Below are 24,818 nucleotides of genomic sequence, written 5' to 3'. Positions count from 1 at the left end.
GTCCACCTCCTTCAAGTCCCAAAATGTGCATGCATCCTTCACAAATATAAATATGTATATTTTAACGACAAAACCGCACGGATTACCCTCAGAAGGCCTTCGTTTATCCCCCTGGAGCCGGATGGGTTACTTTTGTGAAGGATGCATGCACATTTTGGGACTTGAAGGAGGTGGACCCCATAACTTCACATTATAACCACTGAAAGATCTAAGACATTTTCTAAAATAACTGAAAATGTGTTCGTCTGAAAAATGATTGACATATGCATCTCGAACGGCTTGAGGGTGAGTAAATCATGGGTTAAATATCATTTTTGGCCGAACTATCCCTTTAAAGGGACAGTTCAACACCTAAAACACCCTCCTGTTGTTCCAAACCTGTATGAGTTTCTTTCTTCTGCCGAACACAAAAGAAGATATTTTGAAGAATGGACACTGTTTGACAGATCATATTAACTACCCTATTACATCACGATTGTATCTCTTGTACTGTATATTGCGATTTAAATGATGCATTACGTTATAAGAGATTCAAGTAAATCAAATATATTTGATTACTAAACTAAATGTTGTAATATGTACTTTGAAAAACTTGATATATTATATTTAATAATATAAGTCCTATTAATAAGTTAGTGAAGAACTGAACTAGGCTTTTCTGCAGAGCTGCTTCAATAGATGAACTGAACTCGTTTCATATTTGATGATCTTTACACTGAATCAACACTGAACGGACTTCATCTGAACAATGACGCTATTTTCTTTTTTAGAGCCGCTTTACAGCAGAATTGAACCCGGTTTACATCATTGAATCATTATTTTCCTGTAAAGCTGCTTTGAAACAATCTATTGTATAAAGCGCTATAGAAATAAAGGAGACTTGACTTGTAGATTTTGGACCCTGGTTGAGTGTGAAGCGTCTTCTCTCTGTTTTCTCATTGGCTCATTGCTCTTTATTGTTCAGAATCAGTTGTCTGGGAATCTTCTGAGGAAGTTCAAGAACAGCAACGGTTGGCAGAAGTTATGGGTGGTCTTCACCAACTTCAGCCTGTTCTTCTACAAAACACACCAGGTGAGACGTGCGCACATTTTCGCATGACTTTTAATGGAGTATTTGTGCCGTGTTTGATGTGGAAGTGTGTTTGCAGGATGAGTTTCCTCTGGCCAGTCTTCCTCTGCTGGGATACTCCATCACCATTCCCTCAGAGTCCGAGAACATCCATAAAGACTACGTCTTCAAGCTGCATTTCAAATCACACGTCTACTATTTCAGATCCGAGAGCGAGTACACGTTTGAGAGGTGCGTACGGGATCTCCGATCAACCAAAACGCTAGAGTGTGTTCCTGGAATAAGAATAGTTTATTGCAAAGACATATTACACAATTATATTATTTGGCGATGCATGATATATTGGCCGCCATATCAGCCGATATATGTTCATTTTTAATGTTATTAGTAAGAAAATTTGGCCAATATCTTTAAGCCGATAAAAGATAGTTCAGTTCACCATGAGGGTTTTGAATGCTTGAAATATGACTGGAATCACTTCGAAAAGGAAAATGCAGTTCAGTGCAACATGTGCAGCGCAAATCTGTCATAAAATTATAATGAGAACACTATTGAAAGGAGCGATGTTGAAGTGCTTGGCTTTTACCACTTTTGTGTTTGGAATCAGGCTCTCAAAAATTCTATAAAATTCAGATTTAGATTTATCAGCCAATATATCAGCTTTCAAATATAAGGAATTATCGGTTATCGTTTTCAGATCTGTGCATCCCTAATATTATTTTCTGAATAGTAGTACAAAAAATTAAATAGATAAGTAAAACTATGTAAAATATCTCAAATTAAAAGCAAACAGTGCATGAATATATATATATATATATATATATATATATATATATATATATATATATATATATATATATATATATATATAAACATGCTACCAAAAAAAGTATAACATTTTGTTACAGAAACAGAATATAACAGTGCATGAATATATAGAATATAAAATAAATTAACAAATTATATATGTTTCTGTAACAAAATGTTATACTTTTTTTGGTAGCATGTTTCCATACTAAAATACTCTAAAAAAAACATGCTACAAAAAATATATTATTTACAGAAAAGTGCTACAAAAAAATAAAATGGATAAAACCAACTAGATGAGTAAAAAAATACAAAATGTCAAATTAAAACAAAAAGTGCATGAATCATAAATAATATAATTGAAAAAATAATAATATAATAAAAAATGTTTTATGTGTGTATATATATATATTACATGGCTTGGTGTAATTCTAATGTAGAATATCAAGAAATTACAGACCGCTGCGAAGGATAACACACCGTTGCCATGAAAAACAGAGCGTTGCTATGGACGCAGGATTCTAACCGTAGAGACGGAACGGACTATTTTCTTTAGCAGAAGCAATACAATCGTTTTTAAATCAATAAACTGCTTTTTAAAGCTTTTTCTGCTTTTTCATTGTCAAATGATTGATTTATTTGGTAGGTAGCCATGTAATAAGCGGGATAATGTAGAGCGAGGCGGTTGTTATAGCGAATACAACCCCTTCAGGCTGATTCAAGCTCCGCCTCAAGACCCCTCCGCCTATTCGCTATAACAACCGCCTTGCTCTACATTATCCCTTACATATATATTATACAGACAGGTAGATGGTCCACCTGAACACTGGGTATTAAATGTCAAGTCAACTTCATTGCATTTTTCCATACATTATTGTGCGTTATTACTGCAGTCCTAACTCATGTTCCTGTCATGTGATCTGTAGGTGGATGGAGGTGATCCGCAGTGCAACGTGCTCGTCCAATCACATCCGCTCCTTCAGCCGCAAAGATCCACATCCCTACTGACCAAAGACACACACACACACACACACACACACAATTCTCAATCAGGTTCTCCCAACACACACTAACATATTTCTTATGAGTGGGTTTGAGTGGGAATTGTTTCGTGTGCTATATCGTCGTTTCACTTTCTAGAAGATTCAGCCTTTGAAAGGGTTCAGATGTGAAGTTTTGTGAGTCGTGAGAATAACGAGGTCAGTGGAAAAGTCCAGGAGATACTACTATCATCATCAACATCGCACGGTGGAGAGATCAGCAGGAAAAAGTCAAACACTTTCAGTTTTCAGTGTGCAGAAAGACACGATATCCTCAGTCATGAAATGCAACTAAGTGTAAATTGTTCGTAAAATTCACAAGAATGCTTTCAAGAATGTTTTTTTATATTTTTTTTATTGAATGCAATGGGTATATGTGATGATTTACTCTGAAGGATGTTTTTGTGAATGTTTTATTGATTTGTACGTGACAGTTTATGTGCGAGTGCTTTTCTAAATGGTTTATTGGGTGCTATTGTGTACGTGAGACCGGGTTTATTGAATTGAATGCGATGGTTTACTCTGAGAAGTGTTTTACGAACAATTTACACATGAAATTTACACTTCTGCTAGTGTTTCATGAACTAAATGCCGGTAAAAGTAAACTTTGAGAAATTTTCAATGACATTTTTAATCTTGGGACAGTTTTTAACTATAGTAACACCACAGCTTTTAATAATGATGTTTATTGACACCTTCTGTCTACATTTCAGTGAAAAAGACACACACACACACAAAAAAACTGGCGAAAGATGTTCAGGTCATATTTCACCCTGAAATCCAAAAGGAAGAAATTAAGCTTTTTATTTGCATGAAGAAAATAAAGCCTATCTTTAGGACCATTAAGTTTATTTTTTATTGCATTTTCATGACAATTTTCCCTGAAATTTGCATTATTATTATTATTATATATTAGTACAATAGCTAGTTTAGTTAGGTAAATTTGTTGTTGAATTTATACTGATTTTTATTCAAATAAAACTCATTGATTTTCATTGCTGTATTACATTAGGAATTTTGGGAAAAACGTGTCATGAAAAATCTTATTGCTCCTAAAAATATTCTTGATTTGATGCAATATGCTTGAGTTTCTGGGTGAAGTGACCCGGTCTATGCACAAGCTGGATATGTAATGTTCTCATCATCTCTGCTGGCCTGAGACTACGGCACACGCTGCCTTCCAAACTCTCTTTTGTAGGACGTTTTTATACAAGTTTTGATACTAACTGTGAACCACTCCACACTCGTTTATGAGGGAACGCCACACAATCCCTCATCGTTAGCCATTATTCTGTCATGGTGCAAGAAAAGAAAAGTCTTTCTCTGAAGGAAGCAGCTGCCTTTCGTCTAAATGCTTGAGTGCCAAAATTCTTCTTTAATCTTTTTTTAAGCATTTTAATTCTTTCTTAATGCATATAAATATATATATATTAAAAAACCCAATATGGATTATGTTGGCAGATATGTATGGTTGACAGTGCGTGAATATGTTCAGAATAAACAAATCCATATATATATGGCATGTGCTGCATTTGTTGTCATTTACATTGATTTTCTAAAACAAAAAAATGAAAACATTTTGAATTTATTCATTTTATTTTTTAAAGTGTAATTTAGAAAACTCATCTACAGCATATGTACAGATACACCTGATATCTAGATATACAAGGAGTGTTTTTATATTATATGTAGTGCACTATATATTTATTCAAGATTCCAAAACTCCATAGGCTATATTTCTAAGATTGTTCCCATTTCTTTTTACAGTTGAATCATCCTTTGAATATTTCAATTTGCCCTGTAAACATGGTAATAATAAACCACAGTGCTGTTCAACTATCATATTTATATTCCACAGCATTAAAGTAATGCTGCCATGATCTGATACCACATTAACACCCAGGGGCCAAAATGAACTTGCCAAGTGCCAAAAATTAAACAGGCTTTCAGTGCTAAATTAACTCATCAGAAACTGCCAGTGATGGTTTTAAGTGTAAACGTAAAGCACACAGATTTAAATGACAATGTCTACAGAAATCACATCTTCTAATAACATTTTACATAGCGGATAATATACAGTACCGTCAGAAGTTGATATAGATTTTCTCTCTCCAAATCTGTATGCGGTAATTCCTCATTAATTTGCTAAAATATCTGGAAGCAAAATTGCAACGTCACCATGTGAAACTCTTGTTATGACTGGAGAAATGTGAATATATGAGGACCAACACCACTCAAAAACTAATAGGGCCTACTCTTTCATAATATATATATTTTTTTTAAATTGTTGTTGCTAAAACAGCTGAATAATCTCACTGTCATAACGGAACAAAAAATATATTTAAATAAACAATGCTCTACACGCTCTCTTTGTAGTAAAATGCCTGAATGGTAAATTAAATTTATGTGACACTGGCAGGTGTGGTAAAACCCTGGTAAATGTTACTCCAGCAGTTACTCAGGGCGTCTGTCTTCACGACACACATAGAGCAGCCCGTGATCACCGTAAGCATTATAACTCTCATATGTTGGTTTTTGGAGCCACTCGGGTTCATATGTGTCTGTGCTGTACACAAAGGCCTCGACGCTGCTTCCAGACTCCAGTGTGTGTTCTCCTCCACCGGGCCCGTCCTGCACCTCCAGCCGGATGAGAGTGCGCTGGTACAACCGTGGACAACTTTCAAACTCATCCAGGAACTCCAGCATCTTCTGGTCCACTCTGTAGATCTCTCCGTGAACGCGCTGACCCGTCCCGGGGACGTTCAGGAGGAAGGGGATGTTGTCTTTGGTTGCGATCACGAGCGGGTATCGGTCCACGGTGCGAGCGTGAGCCACGAACTCGGCCTGACCGTTCTTATGATCCTTCATCCTGAAGTAGTTGGGCTGGCCTTTCTTTAGTGTCCCGTACACGAAAACTTTAGCCATGTGCACCGCGGGAAAGACACTAACAATGATCTGTGGGTGAAAGAGACACTTCATTGTGATTCAAAATCTGATAAAGTCATCTATAAATGTATTATAAATGATTTTGGCTGGTTTTTTGGAATGGTTAGGCCTACTCGGTGATCTGTGGAGAACGAAGACAAATAAATTGAACTTGAATTACATATTTTATGGTATTTCTAGTTCTAGCAATTAAAGGGGACCTATTATGCCCCTTTTTAATATACTAAGTCTCAGGTGTCCCAGCATGTGTCTGTGAAGTTTCGGCTCAAATGACCCCACAGATCATTTATTATACCACTCTGTAAATTATGAAGGTAAAAGAGTAGCAAAACTAGCACGTAAAGGTGGACAAAGTACACAACTTCCTTACTTGAGTAAAAGTACAGATACTACTGGTCAAATATAAGTAAAAGTTGTAAATACCTATTTTTACTTAAGTAAAACTACAGAAGTACTTGTTTTTAAAAGTACTTAAGTATCAAAAGTAAAAAGTAAATGTCAATGCATTGTTTTATTATTGTTGTATGTACTTACAGTTTTATGCCTCTGAATCTATGGCTACCCTCATATCAATCTCACATTTATTTCTAGAACACAGTTCCAGTAGTGGGATTGAATATGAGATTGAATGAGTCACTCAATAACGTCCACAATGGTTTCGGACACCCAAATGGCTGTTCCCTCAAAGAGTGCCCTATTTAAAGTGTTTTGGCTTTTAGTATGAATATGTTAGCCTTACTGTTGTCTATGAGCTGGTGTGCTTCAAAACAATGACAATATTCGCATTTAGGAGACCAAACCCAACGCTGAAAATGAAAATCAGGTTGATGATGTTGGATTCTGACGTCAACCCGACTTTCATTTCCAACCAAAATGCAACCCTGCAACCAAAATCATCCCCTGACTGACGTTACTACTTTCTACTCAAGGACCGTAGAAATGTAGTGGAGTAAAAAGTATGATATTTGTCTTTCAAATGTAGTGAAGTTAAAAAAAAAATTAATACTCAAGTAAAGTACAGATACTCAAAAAGTGTACTTAAGTACAGTACTCAAGTAAATGCACATTGTTACTGTCCACCTCTGCGTAGATGTGAATTTGAGAACTTGTACAATACATATTTGTGAACATTTACACTCACAGCTCCAATGTGAAGTTGAATGTTGAAATTTGCACTCGCAGACAATAGTGACAATTCTATTATTATTCTGTATTCTCAATTTGATTCTGTTTTGATATTATTCTGTATTCTGAATTTGAAGCTGTAGACCAGTAGTCACAAATGTGTAATATGCCATTCACAGAAATACAATGACAGACACAAACTTGTAATATAGCCTATATTTGCATTTAATCTTACATTCACATTCGCAGTAGAACCTCAATTAGGCACTTGCAACTTCTCAAATCTGTCACTGCAATTTCAAATTTCGTGCCTTGACTTTTGCTACTCTTTCTTTTAATGCATTAGACTGATATTAAAAGAAATAAATGATATTATCAAACTCAGTAAACACCATACTAATAATGCATACTACAGAAAAGCAGATGAGCACAGAATATTAATTGTACGTTAAGCATTTTCCTCCCATAGAAAACGCTTAATGAGGCTTAATGGACCAACAGTTATAAAAATGTTAAAAAAACACACAATTCGTTATACATAATTAATAAAACACAGGCAGCAGGTTTATTTGCACTGAACACAAATTTGCTTTCTTTCGTCATATTCTGTGCTCATCTGCAGTATGCATTATTAGCCATGAAATGTTACTTTTTATTAGATATGAAATATTTAATACATTAAAAACTGGATAAATGTGTTTGTTCAAGTGTCTGGTTAAATAAATTGATGTTTTCAATAAATATATTTCTTTTTTTTTTTCTACGTGAAAATGTTAAATGTTTCAATTTGTCCGTTGTGGTACAATGTTGCCTTTTTAAATAATTTTAACATTAAGTAAAATGTTTATTGATATTGTTATAGTGTCCCATTTTAAGCTGGAAAAACACCACAAATATTTTTTTCTCATTGATAAAGTGCATTATAAAATCATGCAAAAATGCAGATATATTTTCAAACTCTTTTCCTTACAAATATAAATATTTGTATTCCAACAGACAGTCACAAAAACTTCAAAAGGAAAGGGACTTTTATCCTGTAGTAGGGAAACCAAGTTGCCATAATCTCCATTTAAAACTGAAGATGATCAGACATTACTGCAGTTTAGATGAAAACTGAATGACAAACAAAACAAAATGTCTCTCATGTAAACACTTCACCTTCTTCTCCATCCAATACACATCTAAACGAGAAGAAAAATGTCTTTCTTACCGACAATAATCCCAATCCTTTCATTAACAGATCAAACTGTGATTTTGAATGAACGTTGGAGGAGATTAATCACCTGAACTGCTGACAGCCTACAGTGTGTTCGCTACTTCCGCCTTCCACAATTGTTGTGTGTTAGGGCGGTATTGGGTTTGTCCAGTAGGCTGCGGTGGCGCACTGTGTTTGTGGGTTTGTCCCACCGTTAAAAGCAGAGAAGAACGCGCAGTGTGGTTGTGCTCATATATACATAATAAATACTTATTATAATAAAATACTCTATTACAGAAACATTGTACAAAAATATATTATTTACAGAAAAGTGCTACAAAAAAATAAAATGGATAAAACAAAATAGATGAGTAAAACAATACAAAATATGTCACATTAAACCCAACATGGATTATGTTGGCAGATATGTATATGTTTGACTGTACGTGAATATGTTAAGAATAAACAAATCCATATATATATACACACATATACACACACACACACACACACACACACATATATATATATATATATATATATATATATATATATATATATATATATATATATATTGAAGTGCAATTTAGAAAACTCATCTACAGTATATGTACAGATACACCTGATATCTAGATATACAAGGAGTGTTTTTATATTATATGTAGTGCACTATATATTTATTCAAGATTTCATAGTTGTATATATATTTCTAAGATTGTTCCAATTTGTTTTTACAATTGAATCATCCTTTGAATATTATACTTAATTTATTACAGAATTTCAGTAGGTGAAAAACCTTTAAAACCACACAAACCAGTGTAAATATTTACAACAAAAACCTTAAGTAAACAGCAATGAACATGAATGAAACCACCAAAATCTCACACTGTACACTACAGGTTTAATTTGGTAAGCATTAGCATATTTAATCAAAGGTAGGTAGAACGGCACGCTTACAGGCGAGCACTCGGATAAGTAGTTAACTTAATACCAAATACACCCTCAAGCAAAGGCACATTTTTAGTAGGGTAACCACCAACCCATAATTGAAGACAGAAAACCCACCACAATACTGTTTTACACTATAGCAAGTAAGTTTTAAAAGAATTAGCTTTTCTTACCAGATTTGTATTTTGTACTAGTACTAGATTTGTACTAAATAAAATGTCTACAGAAATGATCACATCTTCTAATAACATTTTACATAGTGGATATTATACAGTAGCCTACCGTCAGAAGTTGATATAGATTTCAGGATTTTTTTTCTCCCTCAATAATTCAATAATTTGCTAAAATATCTGGAAACAAGATGGCAACGTCACCATGTGAAAAGTCTGTTATGACTGTCAGATTCCCTGAGAAATGTGAGTACACGATGACCAAAACCACTCAAAAACCTATATTTCCTGATATTTTTTTTTTTAAAGCTACACTGTGTAGGATTTTCTCCCATCTAGCGGTGAAATTGTTTATGACTACCAACTGAATATTACTTTCTAGCCCCTCTCATTCCGAGGGCGTTTTAACTCCTACGGTTGCCGTATTATTTCATATCTTCCTGCAGTCGCGAGTAATCTCCCCCTCGCATTCGTCACGCCGCCACTGAGTGGCAAAACGCGAAAGGCGAAGCTTGAATTTCCAGGTATGTCCCTCTTTGGCTAATGTATTTTCAAGATGGATGCGCAACATGGCTGCCGCCATTCGAGCGACTCGCTCGTATCTATTCTAAATGGCAGATTCTACGCTTACGAGAATACTTGATTAGTTGGTATAAGTAATTACACATTAATGAGCACATATCATTTTGAAAGAACAAAGTGGGTTTTTTTTGCTAAGAATCAACCTAAAATATTACACAGTGTAGCTTTAAAACAAAAACAGAACATTTGAAAAAAGTTGTTGTGTGTGTGTTGCAAATAGCAGAAATAAAACTGTAGGAAACTCAGCTCTTCAAAATAAAAAATTAAATAAAATGGCCCATTCAGAGATTCCATACATTTGTCACTGGACATATACAAAGAAATAAAACAGCTAAATAATCTCTGTCATGACATATATTTTTTAAAAAACAATACACTAGGCCTACACAGTTTTGTTGTAAAATGCCTGAATGGTAAATTAAATTAATTAAATGAAATTCACGTGACACTGGCAGGTGTGGTAAAACCCTGGTAAATATTACTCCAGTTACTCAGGGCGTCTGTCTTCACGACACACAAAGTGCAGCCCGTGATCACCGTAAGCCTCATAATTCTCATATGTTGGTTTTTGGAGCCACTCGGGTTCATATGTGTCTGTGCTGTACACAAAGGCCTCGACGCAGCTTCCAGACTCCAGTGTGTGTTCTCCTCCACCGGGCCCGTCCTGCACCTCCAGCCGGATGAGTCTGCGCTGGTACAACCGAGGACATTTTTTTAACTTGTCCAGGAACTCCAGCATCTGCTGGTCCACTCTGTAGATCTCTCCGTGAACGCGCTGACCCGTCCCGGGGACGTCCAGGAGGAAGGGGATGTTGTGTTTGGTTGCGATCACGAGCGGGTATCGGTCCACGGTGCGAGCATGAGCCAGGAACTCGGCCTGACCGTTCTTATGATCCATCATCTTGAAGTAGTTGGGCTGGCCTTCCTTTAGCGTCCCGTACACGAAGACTTTAGCCATGTGCACCACGGGAATGACACTAACAATGATCTGTGGGTGAAAGAGACACTTCATTATGATTCAAAATCCATATATAAATGTATTATAAATGATTTTGGTTCGTTTTTCAGATTGGTTACTCAGTGATCTGTGGAGAAGACAAATAAACTGAACTTAAATGACATTTTAAATTATATATAATATTTAAAGTGTTATGTTTGTTAAGTAAAATTAAAAATATTACAAAAACATTTAAGTTGATTTAAATAAAAGAAACTTTAACCGAAACAAAAATAAAATAACTTATTTTTTTCAGTTAGAATGCAACATTTCTAATTTTCATTTAGTTTAATTTGAAATAAAAATTGTACTGAAACTAAAGCTAAATAATAACAATGAAATAAACTAAATAGACATATTTAACCCTCTGGTGCTGTCACGATCTGTGTGTTTAGTTTCGTTTTCATGGACTTTTAGTTTGCATTCATCAGTCACTGGTTTCCCGAGCAATGAACAATGACACTGTTTTCTTTTTTAGCGCTGCTTTACAGAAGAACTGAACCCTGTTTACATCACTGAATTATTATTTTCCTGTTATCCCTGTAAAGCGTCTTTGAAACAATCTGAATTGTATAAAGCGCTATAGAAATAAAGGTGACTTGACTTGTAGATTTTGGACCCTGGTTGAATGTGAAGCGTCTTCTCTCTGTTTTCTCATTGCTCTTTATTCTTCAGAATCAGCAAAACAAAGGAAATTAACATTTAAACTCTCATCACCATTCGAGACGCAAGTCTCACCTCAGAATCATCCTAATTTCTCTTTCCTTCTTCCCCCATTCCTTCTCTCTCTCATGCATGAGATCACCAGATATTCACCCAAAAATCTATATGGTCTAATGTGAATAATTATCATTCAGTCTTACACATGTTTGGTATAATTTGAAATGTCTCAGTGCGACTGGTACAAAGGTCTCATTCCCACAGAAGTAAACCAAAAGGTAATAAAGTTATTAAGAGTTTAGAGATAACTCACACACAGAGGAGGGTGTGTCTTCGAGGCAAATGGTATTCTGCTCCCAAAAGCTGTAAACTCTGAATGCAAACTCCCATTGTTAGCAGATGTTTCCATGTGAAAGAAGTTTCTATCTATATATGCAACAAGAGGCTCAGGGCGATTTGTAGCTCAAATTAGCACGTGATGTGGAGTGTATGCGAAACACACAGCTTCATGTATTTTATGTACTTCTCCCTTTATTCCAGAGCATTTGATGTATTGTATTGATTATCTTTGAACTGATTATGAAACTGGCATGATACATTTACCTGACATAATAAATTGTTACATTTGATTATATTCTGACTGACTCTGAAATTGTTTTCCCAAGTAGACTGATCAACTCTATGCAAAGGAGATGTGTTGCGTTTATAATTTTGTTCAGTGTGTGTGTGTGTGTGTATATATTGGATTGTTTTATTGAATTTAATGCGATGGTTTACTCTGACAACTGTTTCACGAACAACATGAAATTCTTCTGCTCGTGTTTCATGAACTAAATGCCGGTAAAAGTAAACTGAGAAATTGTCAATGAAATTTAAAATATTAGGGCAGTTTTTAACTGTAGAAACACCACAGCTTTTAATAATTATGTTTATGAAGAATTGACGCCAACTTCTGTCAACATTTCAGTGAAAAAGACATACAAAAAACCTGGCGAAAGATATATTTCATATTTCACCCCGAAATCCAAAGGAAAAAAATTAAGCATTTGTTTGCATGAAGAAAATAAAGCCTATTTTTAGGACCAGTATGTTTATTTTTTATTGCATTTTCATGACAATTTTCCCTGAAATTTGCATTATAATAATAATAATAATATATATATATATATATATATATATATATATATATATATATATATATATATATACTGTATATATATATATATATATACTGTATATATATATATATATATACTGTATATATATATATATATATATATATATATATATATATATATATACACTCACCTAAAGGATTATAAGGAACACCTGTTCAATTTCTCATTAATGCAATTATCTAATCAACCAATCACATGGCAGTTGCTTCAATGCATTTAGGGGTGTGGTCCTGGTCAAGACAATCTCCTGAACTCCAAACTGAATGTCAGAATGGGAAAGAAAGGTGATTTAAGCAATTTTGAGCGTGGCATGGTTGTTGGTGCCAGACGGGCCGGTCTGAGTATTTCACAATCTGCTCAGTTACTGGGATTTTCACGCACAACCATTTCTAGGGTTTACAAAGAATGGTGTGAAAAGGGAAAAACATCCAGTATGTGGCAGTCCTGTGGGCGAAAATGCCTTGTTGATGCTAGAGGTCAGAGGAGAATGGGCCGACTGATTCAAGCTGATAGAAGAGCAACTTTGACTGAAATAACCACTCATTACAACCGAGGTATGCAGCAAAGCATTTGTGAAGCCACAACACGCACAACCTTGAGGCGGATGGGCTACAACAGCAGAAGACCCCACCGGGTACCACTCATCTCCACTACAAATAGGAAAAAGAGGCTACAATTTGCACGAGCGCACCAAAATTGGACAGTTGAAGACTGGAAAAATGTTGCCTGGTCTGATGAGTCTCGATTTCTGTTGAGACATTCAGATGGTAGAGTCAGAATTTGGCGTAAACAGAATGAGAACATGGATCCATCATGCCTTGTTACCACTGTGCAGGCTGGTGGTGGTGGTGTAATGGTGTGGGGGATGTTTTCTTGGCACACTTTAGGCCCCTTAGTGCCAATTGGGCATTGTTTAAATGCCACGGCCTACCTGAGCATTGTTTCTGACCATGTCCATCCCTTTATGACCACCATGTACCCATCCTCTGATGGCTACTTCCAGCAGGATAATGCACCATGTCACAAAGCTCGAATCATTTCAAATTGGTTTCTTGAACATGACAATGAGTTCACTGTACTAAAATGGCCCCCACAGTCACCAGATCTCAACCCAATAGAGCATCTTTGGGATGTGGTGGAACGGGAGCTTCGTGCCCTGGATGTGCATCCCACAAATCTCCATCAACTGCAAGATGCTATCCTATCAATATGGGCCAACATTTCTAAAGAATGCTTTCAGCACCTTGTTGAATCAATGCCACGTAGAATTAAGGCAGTTCTGAAGGCGAAAGGGGGTCAAACACAGTATTAGTATGGTGTTCCTAATAATCCTTTAGGTGAGTGTATATATATTATATATATTAGTACAATAGCTAGTTTAGTTGGGTAAATTTGTTGTTGAATTTATACTGATTTTTATTCAAATAAAACTCAATGATTTTCATTACTGTATTACATTAGAAATGTCATGAAAAATCTTATTGCTCCTAAAAATATGCTTGATTTGATGCAAAATAAAATGTGACTTGAGTTTCTGGGTGAAGTGACCCGGTCTATGCACAAGCTGGATCTGTAATGTTCTCATCATCTCTGCTGGCCTGAGACTACGGCACACGCTGCCTTCCAAACTCTCTTTTGTAGGACGTTTTTATACAAGTTTTGATACTAACTGTGAACCACTCCACACTCGTTTATGAGGGAACGCCACACAATCCCTCATCGTTAGCCATTATTCTGTCATGGTGCAAGAAAAGAAAAGTCTTTCTCTGAAGGAAGCAGCTGCCTTTCGTCTAAATGCTTGAGTGCCAAAATTCTTCTTTAATCTTTTTTTAAGCATTTTAATTCTTTCTTAATGCATATACATATATATATATTAAAAAACCCAATATGGATTATGTTGGCAGATATGTATGGTTGACAGTGCGTGAATATGTTCAGAATAAACAAATCCATATATATATATATAGCATGTGCTTCATTTGTTGTCATTTACACTGATTTTCTAAAACAACAAAAATGAAAACATTTAGAATTTATTCATTTTATTTTTAAAGTGCAATTTAGAAAACATGTTGAATAAACAATTTATTCAAGATTCCATAATTTTATATATATTTCTAAGATTGTTCCCATTTCTTTTTACAGTTGAATCATCCTTTGAATATTTAAATTTGCCCTGTAAACATGGTAATAAAGTACCATATAAACCACAGTGCTGTTCAACTATCATATTTATATTCCACAGTATTAAAGTAAAGTAAAGTAATTAACACCCAGGGGCCAAAATGAACACACAAAAATTAAACATGGGCTTTCAGTGCTAAATTAACTCATCAGATACTGCCAGTGATGGTTTTAAGTGTAAACGTAAAGCACACAGATTTAAATGACAATGTCTACAGAAATTATCACATCTTCTAATAACATTTTACATAGCGGATAATATACAGTACCGTCAGAAGTTGATATAGATTTTCTCTCTCCAAATCTGTATGCGGTAATTCATCATTAATTTGCTAAAATATCTGGAAGCAAAATTAAAACGTCACCATGTGAAACTCTTGTTATGACTGGAGAAATGTGAATATATGAGGACCAACACCACTCAAAAACTAATACTCTTTCATAATACATTTTAAACATTTAAAAACTTTTTTTTTTTGTTGCTAAAACAGCTGAATAATCTCACTGTCATAACAGAACAAAAAATATATTTAAATAAACAATGCTCTACACGCTCTCTCTGTTGTAAAATGCTTGAATGGTAAATGAAATTCAAGTGACACTGGCAGGTGTGGTAAAACCCTGGTAAATGTTACTCCAGTTCCTCAGGGTATCCGTCTTCACTATAGAGCAGCCCGTGATCACCGTAAGCATTATAATTCTCATATGTTGGTTTTTGGAGCCACTCGGGTTCATATGTGTCTGTGCTGTACACAAAGGCCTCGACGCAGCTTCCAGACTCCAGTGTGTGTTCTCCTCCACCGGGCCCGTCCTGCACCTCCAGCCGGATGAGTCTGCGCTGGTACATCTCTGGACACTCTTCAAACTTGTCCAGGAACTCCAGCATCTTCTGGTCCACTCTGTAGATCTCTCCGTGAACGCGCTGACCCGTCCCGGGGACGTTCAGGAGGAAGGGGATGTTGTGTTTGGTTGCGATCACGAGCGGGTATCGGTCCACGGTGCGAGCATGAGCCAGGAACTCGGCCTGACCGTTGTTATGATCCTTCATCCTGAAGTAGTTGGGCTGGCCTTCCTTTAGCGTCCCGTACACGAAGACTTTAGTCACGTGCACCGCGGGAAAGACACTAACAATGATCTATGGGTGAAAAAGACGCTTCATTATGATCTATATCTGCTATATCTAGATCTATATCAGCTGCAAATATGGCTTGACCCCAAAAAATTCTAACAAAAGGTTTCTCAGTGGTTTACAGTAGTATCAGATGTACTAAAAAACATACTAAAAGTTTACCAAAGTTTTACTCCAAGAAAGGCCCCATTTTCAAAATGGCGGCCGTCAGGTCCTTAAAATGACCATTACTGCTTTGTATTCCTCCTAGACCAGGAATACTGGTGCCTGATACATGTTTGGGCCCTGTAATATTCTAATTAGCATATTTGCATGATGGATAAGTGATTACAATTATACAAAGTACAATTATATATTAAAGCAATTGGTTACAAGCATATTTATGTGAAAAATAAGTACAATTTCCCTTAAGTAATTGCATATTTCTCCTTTCTCATATCGTTTTACCTAGTGTTGTTGGTTTCTGTGGTTCATAACCATTATTTTGGTTCCAATAAAGAATACATTAATTTGAACATGTGTGGTACTGTAAAATTAGTCAAAACAAGATGGCCACATGAAGGCATGTACTGATTGTCTGAACCCGTATAGAATCACACCAATTCATTGGCTGATGGCGCGGGCGCCTCCTCAGCGGCGCTACGTCACTCACTCTTTTACACAGTGAATGCGCCATCAGCTCCTCAGATTTTCCACCGATGAAGAAGAAGCTCCTTCGGCATCTCTGAGAGGTTATCTGTCATAGGTTCACTCGACGCTGCGTAGCGATGACGCAATGGGAACGATATACCACACACGCCAAGCTAAGTGCTGCCGGATCTGGCCCAATAAGGAATCTTTTTGTTTTTGTTTTCTATCGGGCTCACGTAATATTGCAGTTCTTCATTATCATGAAAGTGCATTGTCTGCATGCGTTTTAACCCTCTATGGTCTGGTGTTGGCTCCAGGCAACAGTCTATTTTAGTTTATTTTTAATAAAATTAGATGCCCATTTATTGGTCAAACCTATCTTTTAACCCTTAACCTAACCCTTCTCAGGGGAGAAGAACTCAAATACTAATCAATGAAAGTGCAATAAAGTGGTCACATGACCCGCAGGGGTCCATTTTGTGTCTTGTTTCAGCACAGGTCACATGGCTTCATGTTTTCCCCAATGAAAAGTGCATTTTTTCACTAATTTGCATCCAATTAATCACTCACAAAAAATATGAGTCACCTTCACTGGTAAGTAAAAAAGTATTTTCTAGAACTTTACATTATATATCATCAAATGTTTTAGAGGACATAAAAAGCTGTGTTTGTACCACAATGGAATCGCTTAAGGCCATACCAGGCATATAGGTTGGACACAAATATATCATATTTGTAAGGAAAAGAGTTAGAATTATCTAAATATATTTGCATTTTTGCATGATTTTGTAATGCACTTATAAGAATAGTAACTCACACATTATATCTGCACGTATTATGATACCTAAAAAAAAGTATAAAACAACTGCCAGTTGATGAGGGTGAGGATGAGGAAGAGGAGGTCATAGTGACATAGTGAATCCTGCAGGGTGAAAATGAATATGATAACTTGATATGATAATTTGATGATATGATGGTTTTGTAATACCTGTGTCCCACTATTGTACAATGTTGCCTGAGAGCAATAGTTGGATATGAAATGTTGCTTTTTATTAGATATGCAATTTGTAATACATTAAAAACTGCATAAATGTGTTTGTTCAAGTGTCTGGTTAAATAAATTTATGTTTTCAATATATGTTTATTTTTTCCTATGTGAAAATGTCAAATGTTTCAAATTGTCCGTTCTAAATCTTTTCCTTACAAATAATATATTTGTATTCCAACAGACAGTCACTAAAAATGTATAACTTGGTAATGTAAATGTATAACAGAACAATGTTCTTGTCTAAAGTCATGTACCGAAATAATTCAACAATTAGGTAACAAAGTGTATAAACATTTTCATGATTGTTATCACTTTTTCCCACTAAATAAGAGGACTTATTTAAACAGCCATTTTAAATTTTGTTCACATGCCAAATAAATAATTTCACCTGACCGGTTGTAAGGAGTGTAATTTCTGAGAAAAGGTCAAATTTTCAGGTCAAACACGGTTGATCACATAATAAAAGCATGCAAAATAATAAGATGACGCACAGACAGTCACAAAAACTTGAATTGAAAGGGACTTTTATCCTGCATGGAAACCAAGTTGTCACCATCTCCATTTAAAACTGAAGATGATCAGACATTACTGCAGTTTAGATGAAAACTGAACAATCCTTATGATATGATGATGCATTCGTTGCTCGATTTTTCAAAATGTCTCTCATGTAAACACTTCACCTTCTTCTCCATCTAATACACATCTGAACGAGAAGAAAATGTCTTTCTTACCAACAATAATCCAAATCCTTTCATTTATACAGGTCAAACGGTGACTTTGATCAAACTTTGGAGAAACAGGTTTATCAACTGAACTGAACGGCTGAAAGCCTAAAGTGTATTCGCTACTTTCGCGTTCCAAATGGTGAAAATGAGGAAATGACATGTCACGTGGCGATGGGCGGGGTTTGGTTTAAAGATACTTTCTATTTGTATTTCAAACAGTAGAAATTACATAGACATAATAAACACTTAGACGCCACGCCTCATTGCTGCGATATGTCAACGAGTCCGCCATATTCATGTGTCTATGACAAATCAGATCAACATTAGATCAAAGAAACCGAGCAACATTATTTATGAGTACTACTACTACTAATAATATTGAAATGCTACAATATTAATATTTTCGAAATATTAAAACGTAGTACACTAAACAATATTAAAACCAAAAGTATTAGGCTACAACTTACTAATATTTAAATATATTTTTAATTCACTTCAATTAACACTGAATTACTATTATAATAATATGTAATTATTCAATACAAATATTGTGTTTTGTAAGAAAATGCATTTACTAATACTGATAGTTATTAATTTAAAATGATAAAATTTCACATTTACAACTTTATTTGCCAAGGTTTAGCCTATATGACAGGCAACAAGATTATAGTTTATAGTTGTCAAATTTGTCAAACTACACACAGTAATAAATGACAATTAATCTTTAGCACTGTTCGTGTTTAAAATGTCATATTATTACTAATATTATTATTAATGTTGTTTCAATGACATTGTGTTGTTAACTAGTATAGTAGAGAAATAGCGCCGTCTTGTGGTCGGTCTGTGTATCACCACACTGCTGGAGTACTGAGAGAAAGAGATTAGTTATATTCAAGCTTTACATTAATAATAAATAAATACATTTACAATAAATACATTTTATTCTTCAATATATACATGTTTTGTGCAGCTCTAACTAAAAAATCCTAAAAATGTTTGTATACTTAATATAATTTTATGTAAACATTTCTCCTACTAAGTGGATAATAATTGTCAGACCGATAATATGACATTTTTGACACGTGTGAATATGAATGAACATGTTTTTTTTTTTTTTTTTTTTTTTTTTTTTTTTTTGTGCTTAAATATAAAATAATCCATGAAATGTGAAGAGTAACATATTTTTATTTTATAAGAGGTCAAACAAGCCCTTCAGAAACCCAGATGAATATTTCTGTTGAATGATTTGACTCTCATTAATGTTGTAGACTCCCGCAGGACATTTACGGGCGCATTGGAGATTTGCTCATTTTAATAAAAGTCACAGAGCTTGAAAAAGATGGATAGAGCACATTACATGACGAAACGGCTGACGGTGCAAAACATCACAGGCGTTCAATGAGCAGTTTACTGTATATCCACTGATTTATTCATGTATATACAGTAGGCCTGCTGCATAATGCTTGGAAGATACGGTCACCTCATAAACACACTGTCTGAGGTCCAAAAGACTGAGACCACAGTGAACATCTGGGGTTTTCACCCATTCAAACCTGGAAATAACTTTTGACCTATTAAAAAAAAAGAAAAGAAAAAAAGAAAACATAAAAAAGAGAAATATTTCAGATTCTGCACTATTTCTAGTTCACATTTAGGACTCATAATAACAGATCAGCATGAAGCTATATATATATATATATAATATTGCTATACAAATGAAATAATAATAATATAATAATAATAAAAAATGTAATATAAAATAAAATATAATAATAAAAAATAGTTTGTTTTAAATTGTATGTAATGCATGATTTTTTTTAAATGACTGAATGTATTTAGTTACACATAAATTAGTAAATCATCTCCACTACAAACAAGTTCAGAAAGGTTTTTAGATAACTTGCTTTTATGTTTGTAATATTTTAAAGATAAATCAATAAAAGCATTCATTTATTTATTCAATATTTATTTTAATATATATATATATATATATATATATATATATATATGTATGTATATATATATATATATATATATATATATATATATATATATACATATATATATATATATATATATATTACGGTGACACATTGCTGACATACATATTATTTTCCCCCCTCAATTATGTCGTAATAACGAGATATTATGTCGTAATAACGACATTTTTTTCTCGTAATAACGAGATGTTTTCTTGGCCTAATAAGGACATGTGTAGTCATGTACAAAATATGCCTTTATCCACATAAAATTGATAGCCTATCACGCCTTTATCACACTTCTACGTTCAAAAAGCTTAAAGGAATACTCCACCGTCTTTTCATATTAAACTATGTTATTCCCTTAACTAAGACGAGTTGATACATACCTCTCTCGTCTCAGTGCGTGCACTCAATCGCTCTGGCGCGCGGCGACACTTTGTTCACTCAGTTCATTCAATACGGGCCAAGCAGAGAAGCTACTAAACACCTCCACGTTTTCCCTATTTAAACACAGTTACTCGCGTAGTGTAACTCGACCTAGGACGGTGACACAAAACAAAACGTTGCGCTTTTCTAAGCGTGTAAAATGGATAACTATATTGTATGGCGGAATACCATAGCAAGTGCATGTAAGCACTTCGTCTTGGCGGAGTAATATCTTCACCGGAGGGAGCGGGGGCCGGTGAGAGGATTTTTCACGAGTGAAGATATTACTCCGCCAAGACGAAGTGCTTCCAAGCGCTTGCTATGGTATTCCGCCATACAATATAGTTATCCATTTTACACGCTTAGAAAAGCGCAACGTTTTGTTTTGTGTCACCGTCCTAGGTCGAGTTACACTACGCGAGTAACTGTGTTTAAATAGGGAAAACGTGGAGGTGTTTAGTAGCTTCTCTGCTTGGCCCGTATTGAATGAACTGAGTGAACAAAGTTTCGCCGCGCGCCAGAGCGATTGAGTGCACGCACTGAGACGAGAGAGGTATGTATCAACTCGTCTTAGTTAAGGGAATAACATAGTTTAATATGAAAAGACGGTGGAGTATTCCTTTAAGCAAATAGTAGCAGCCCCAATCAGGCAAAATTAATCAATGAGGCCCTTTTAAAAAATATATATTTTATATAGGCCTAGAAGGTTTTTTTTTATATAATATATAATATATAAGATTTATTTTTGTTAATAGGCTCAACTAATTTAATGTAAAGAGCTGGATACTAATTACTAATTAAATAATGTCAAATATTAAATGTAAGCTATTGATTAGAGTTGCCATAGACTAAAGATTTTTCTAGACTAGTAGTCATTCAAGCAATTAGGACTAATCACACGTTTATATTCAATCCTGGGTGCATATAGCCTAGTGGTTAGTACACTCTGCACTGACATTCATTGCTTTTCAGCTTATTACGACCCGAGTTCAAGTCCCGGTTCGTCAGATTTTCTTGATACTATACTGTCCTATCATACCAAAAGGCAAATAAATATATTCTTTAAACTGATGCAAGTTAAGCTCCATCCACACACAAAAATAAAATCAGCATTTTTTAAGCCATCACATCAACACCTCTCATAATGGGAGAGGGGGAACGGATTTCGACAGCTGTTTTTTTTGCCGTCGGATTCTGTTCCCCCTATGTTTCTGACAAACTGAGGTTCTAATATTTATCAAACTGATGCTGTTTAAGCTCCATCCACACAGAATAGAATAAGCATATTTTAAGGCGATACATCAACATCTCTCATCATTGGGGTGGGGAAAGGATTTCGACAGCTGAACAATTTGCCGTCGGATTCTGTTCCCCCTATGTTTCTTACACAGTGAGGTTCTAATATTTATCACATTGCAGCAAATTACTAAACCCAATAGCCAAGTGGTCCGTACACTCTGCACCGGCATTCTTTGTTTTTCAGCTTATTACGACCCGAGTTCAAGTCCCGGATCGTCAAACTTTCTTGATACTATACTGTCCTATCATACTAAAAGGCAAAAAAATATATTCTTTAAACTGATGCAAGTTAAGCTCCATCCACACACAAAAATAAAATCAGCATTTTTTAAGCCATCACATCAACACCTCTCATAATGGGAGTGGGGGAACGGATTCCGACAGCTGTTTTTTTTTTGCCGTCAGATTCTGTTCCCCCTATGTTTCTTACACAATAGACAATAAGGTTCTAAAATTTATCAAATTGCAACAAATTTCTAGTCTCAATAGCCTAGTGGTCAGTGCCCTGACAATTTTTTTTTTAGCTTTGGTCAACCCGAGTTCAAGTCCCGGTTCGTCAAACTTTATTGATACTATACTGTCCTATCATAATAAAAGGCAAAAAATATATTCTTTAAACTGATGCAAGTTAAGCTCCATCCACACACAAAAATAAAATCAGCATTTTTTAAGCCATTACATCAACACCTCTCATAATGGGAGTGGGGGAACAGATTCCGACAGCTGTTTTTTTTGCCGTCGGATTCTGTTCCCCCCATATTTCTGACAAACTGAGGTTCTAATATTTATCAAATTGATGCTGTTTAAGCTCCATCCACACACAGAATAGAATAAGCATATTTTAAGCCGATACATCAACATCTCTCATTATTGGGGTGGGGGAACGGATTTCAACAGATGAACTATTTGCCGTCGGATTCTGTTCCCCCTATGTTTCTTACACAGTGAGGTTCTAATATTTATCACATTGTCGCAAGTTTCAAAACCCAATAGCCTAGTGGTCAGAACACTCTGCATTGGCATTCATTGTTTTTCAGCTTATTATGACCCGAGTTCAAGTCCCGGTTCATTAAACCTTCTTGATACTATACTGTCCTATCATAATAAAAGGCAAAATAATATATTCTTTAAACTGATGCAAGTTAAGCTCCATCCACACACAAAAATAAAATCAGCATTTTTTAAGCTATTACATCAACACCTCTCATAATGGGAGTGGGGGAACGGATTTCGACAGCTGAACTATTTGCCGTCGGATTCTGTTCCCCCTATGTTTCTTACACAGTGAGGTTCTAATATTTATCACATTGATGCTAGTGACTAATCCCAGTAGCCTAGTGGTCAGTACACTCTGCGTTGACATTCATTGTTTTTCAGCTTATTACAACCCGAGTTCAAGTCCCGGTTCGTTAAACTTTCTTGATACTATACTGTCCTATCAAACTAAAAGGCAAAAAAATATATTCTTTAAACTGATGCAAGTTAAGCTCCATCCACACACAAAAATAAAATCAGCATTTTTTAAGCCATTACATCAACACCTCTCATAATGGGAGAGGGGGAACGGATTTCGACAGCTGTTTTTTTTGGCGTCAGATTCTGTTCCCTGTATGTTTCTTACACAATAGACAATAAGGTTCTAAAATGTATCAAATTGGAGCAAATTTCTAGTCTCAATAGCCTAGTGGTCAGTGCCCTGACAATTTTTTTTTTAGCTTTGGGCAACCCGAGTTCAAGTCCCGGTTCGTCAAACTTTATTGATACTATACTGTCCTATCATAATAAAAGGCAAAAAATATATTCTTTAAACTGATGCAAGTTAAGCTCCATCCACACACAAAAATAAAATCAGCATTTTTTAAGCCATTACATCAACACCTCTCATAATGGGAGTGGGGGAACAGATTCCGACAGCTGTTTTTTTTGCCGTCGGATTCTGTTCCCCCCATATTTCTGACAAACTGAGGTTCTAATATTTATCAAATTGATGCTGTTTAAGCTCCATCCACACACAGAATACAATAAGCATATTTTAAGCAGATACATCAACATCTCTCATTATTGGGGTGGGGGAACGGATTTCGACAGCTGAACTATTTGCCGTCGGATTCTGTTCCCCCTATGTTTCTTACACAGTGAGGTTCGAATATTTATCACATTGTTGTTAGTTTCAAAACCCAATAGCCTAGTGGTCAGAACACTCTGCATTGGCATTCATTGTTTTTCAGCTTATTACGACCCAAGTTCAAGTCCCGGTTCGTTAAACTTTCTTGATACTATACTGTCCTATCATAATAAAAGGCAAAAAAATATATTCTTTAAACTGATGAAAGTTAAGCTCCATCCACACACAAAAATAAAATCAGCATTTTTTAAGCCATTACATCAACACCTCTCATAATGGGAGTGGGGGAACGGATTTCGACAGCTGAACTATTTGCCGTCGGATTCTGTTCCCCCTATGTTTCTTACACAGTGAGGTTCTAATATTTATCACATTGATGCTAGTGACTAATCCCAGTAGCCTAGTGGTCAGTACACTCTGCGTTGACATTCATTGTTTTTCAGCTTATTACAACCCAAGTTCAAGTCCCGGTTCGTTAAACTTTCTTGATACTATACTGTCCTATCATAATAAAAGGCAAAAAAATATATTCTTTAAACTGATGCAAGTTAAG

At 35.3% G+C, this 24,818-nt stretch overlaps 4 protein-coding genes across 7 annotated transcripts in view; 1 reads left to right on the top strand and 3 right to left on the bottom strand.

Moving 5' to 3' along the window:
* Positions 1–4,447, top strand: part of farp1 (FERM, RhoGEF (ARHGEF) and pleckstrin domain protein 1 (chondrocyte-derived)) — a 90,272-nt gene extending 85,825 nt beyond the window's left edge. For all 3 annotated transcript variants that reach the window (XM_079864055.1, XM_079864056.1, XM_079864054.1), the window contains exons 25-27: positions 965–1,072; positions 1,149–1,300; positions 2,803–4,447. In XM_079864055.1, the coding sequence (XP_079720181.1) occupies positions 965–1,072; positions 1,149–1,300; positions 2,803–2,884 (342 nt within the window). In that variant the 3' untranslated portion in view covers positions 2,885–4,447. The remainder of the gene's footprint in view (positions 1–964; positions 1,073–1,148; positions 1,301–2,802) is intronic.
* Positions 4,448–4,486: 39 nt separating this feature from the next.
* On the bottom strand, positions 4,487–8,328 carry LOC307154308 (gamma-glutamylaminecyclotransferase B-like). 2 transcript variants are annotated; one of them, XM_079864116.1, is made up of 2 exons: positions 8,198–8,328; positions 4,487–5,871 (listed from the first exon to the last, which is right to left on the bottom strand). In XM_079864116.1, exons 1-2 carry the CDS (start codon positions 8,219–8,221, stop codon positions 5,371–5,373), a joined length of 525 nt encoding a protein of 174 aa, XP_079720242.1. In that variant the 5' UTR covers positions 8,222–8,328; the 3' UTR covers positions 4,487–5,370. The 2 variants fall into 2 exon arrangements, with proteins under 2 accessions (XP_079720242.1, XP_079720243.1); XM_079864117.1 differs by having other exon boundaries at positions 4,520–5,871; positions 8,271–8,328.
* A 2,017-nt stretch (positions 8,329–10,345) lies between these two features.
* On the bottom strand, positions 10,346–10,902 carry LOC307154309 (gamma-glutamylaminecyclotransferase C-like). Its single transcript, XM_079864118.1, has one exon. It carries the CDS (start codon positions 10,892–10,894, stop codon positions 10,370–10,372), a length of 525 nt encoding a protein of 174 aa, XP_079720244.1. The 5' UTR covers positions 10,895–10,902; the 3' UTR covers positions 10,346–10,369.
* Positions 10,903–14,745: 3,843 nt separating this feature from the next.
* Positions 14,746–18,589, bottom strand: LOC307154307 (gamma-glutamylaminecyclotransferase C-like). Its single transcript, XM_079864115.1, has 2 exons — positions 18,440–18,589; positions 14,746–16,036 (listed from the first exon to the last, which is right to left on the bottom strand). Exons 1-2 carry the CDS (start codon positions 18,461–18,463, stop codon positions 15,533–15,535), a joined length of 528 nt encoding a protein of 175 aa, XP_079720241.1. The 5' UTR covers positions 18,464–18,589; the 3' UTR covers positions 14,746–15,532.
* Between the last annotated feature and the right edge of the window lie 6,229 nt (positions 18,590–24,818).

Source organism: Squalius cephalus (assembly GCF_949319135.1).
Source record: "Squalius cephalus genome assembly, chromosome: 2".
NCBI classification, from domain to species: domain Eukaryota; kingdom Metazoa; phylum Chordata; class Actinopteri; order Cypriniformes; family Leuciscidae; genus Squalius; species Squalius cephalus.
Note: the sequence above shows the minus strand (reverse complement) of the source record. Positions and strands in the feature narration are given on the sequence as shown.

What these genes read in the sequence shown, in the direction of transcription:
- LOC307154308 (XM_079864116.1), bottom strand. Translation starts at nt 8,221, where the DNA reads ATGAAAGGATTGGGATTATTGTCG. An exon ending in AAGGATTGGGATTATTGTCG is followed by an intron (nt 5,872 to 8,197) that starts GTAAGAAAGACA and finishes TTTCACCCACAG; the next exon opens with ATCATTGTTAGTGTCTTTCC.
- LOC307154309 (XM_079864118.1), bottom strand. Translation starts at nt 10,894, where the DNA reads ATGAAGTGTCTCTTTCACCCACAGATCATTGTTAGTGTCATTCCCGTG.
- LOC307154307 (XM_079864115.1), bottom strand. Translation starts at nt 18,463, where the DNA reads ATGAAAGGATTTGGATTATTGTTG. An exon ending in AAGGATTTGGATTATTGTTG is followed by an intron (nt 16,037 to 18,439) that starts GTAAGAAAGACA and finishes TTTCACCCATAG; the next exon opens with ATCATTGTTAGTGTCTTTCC.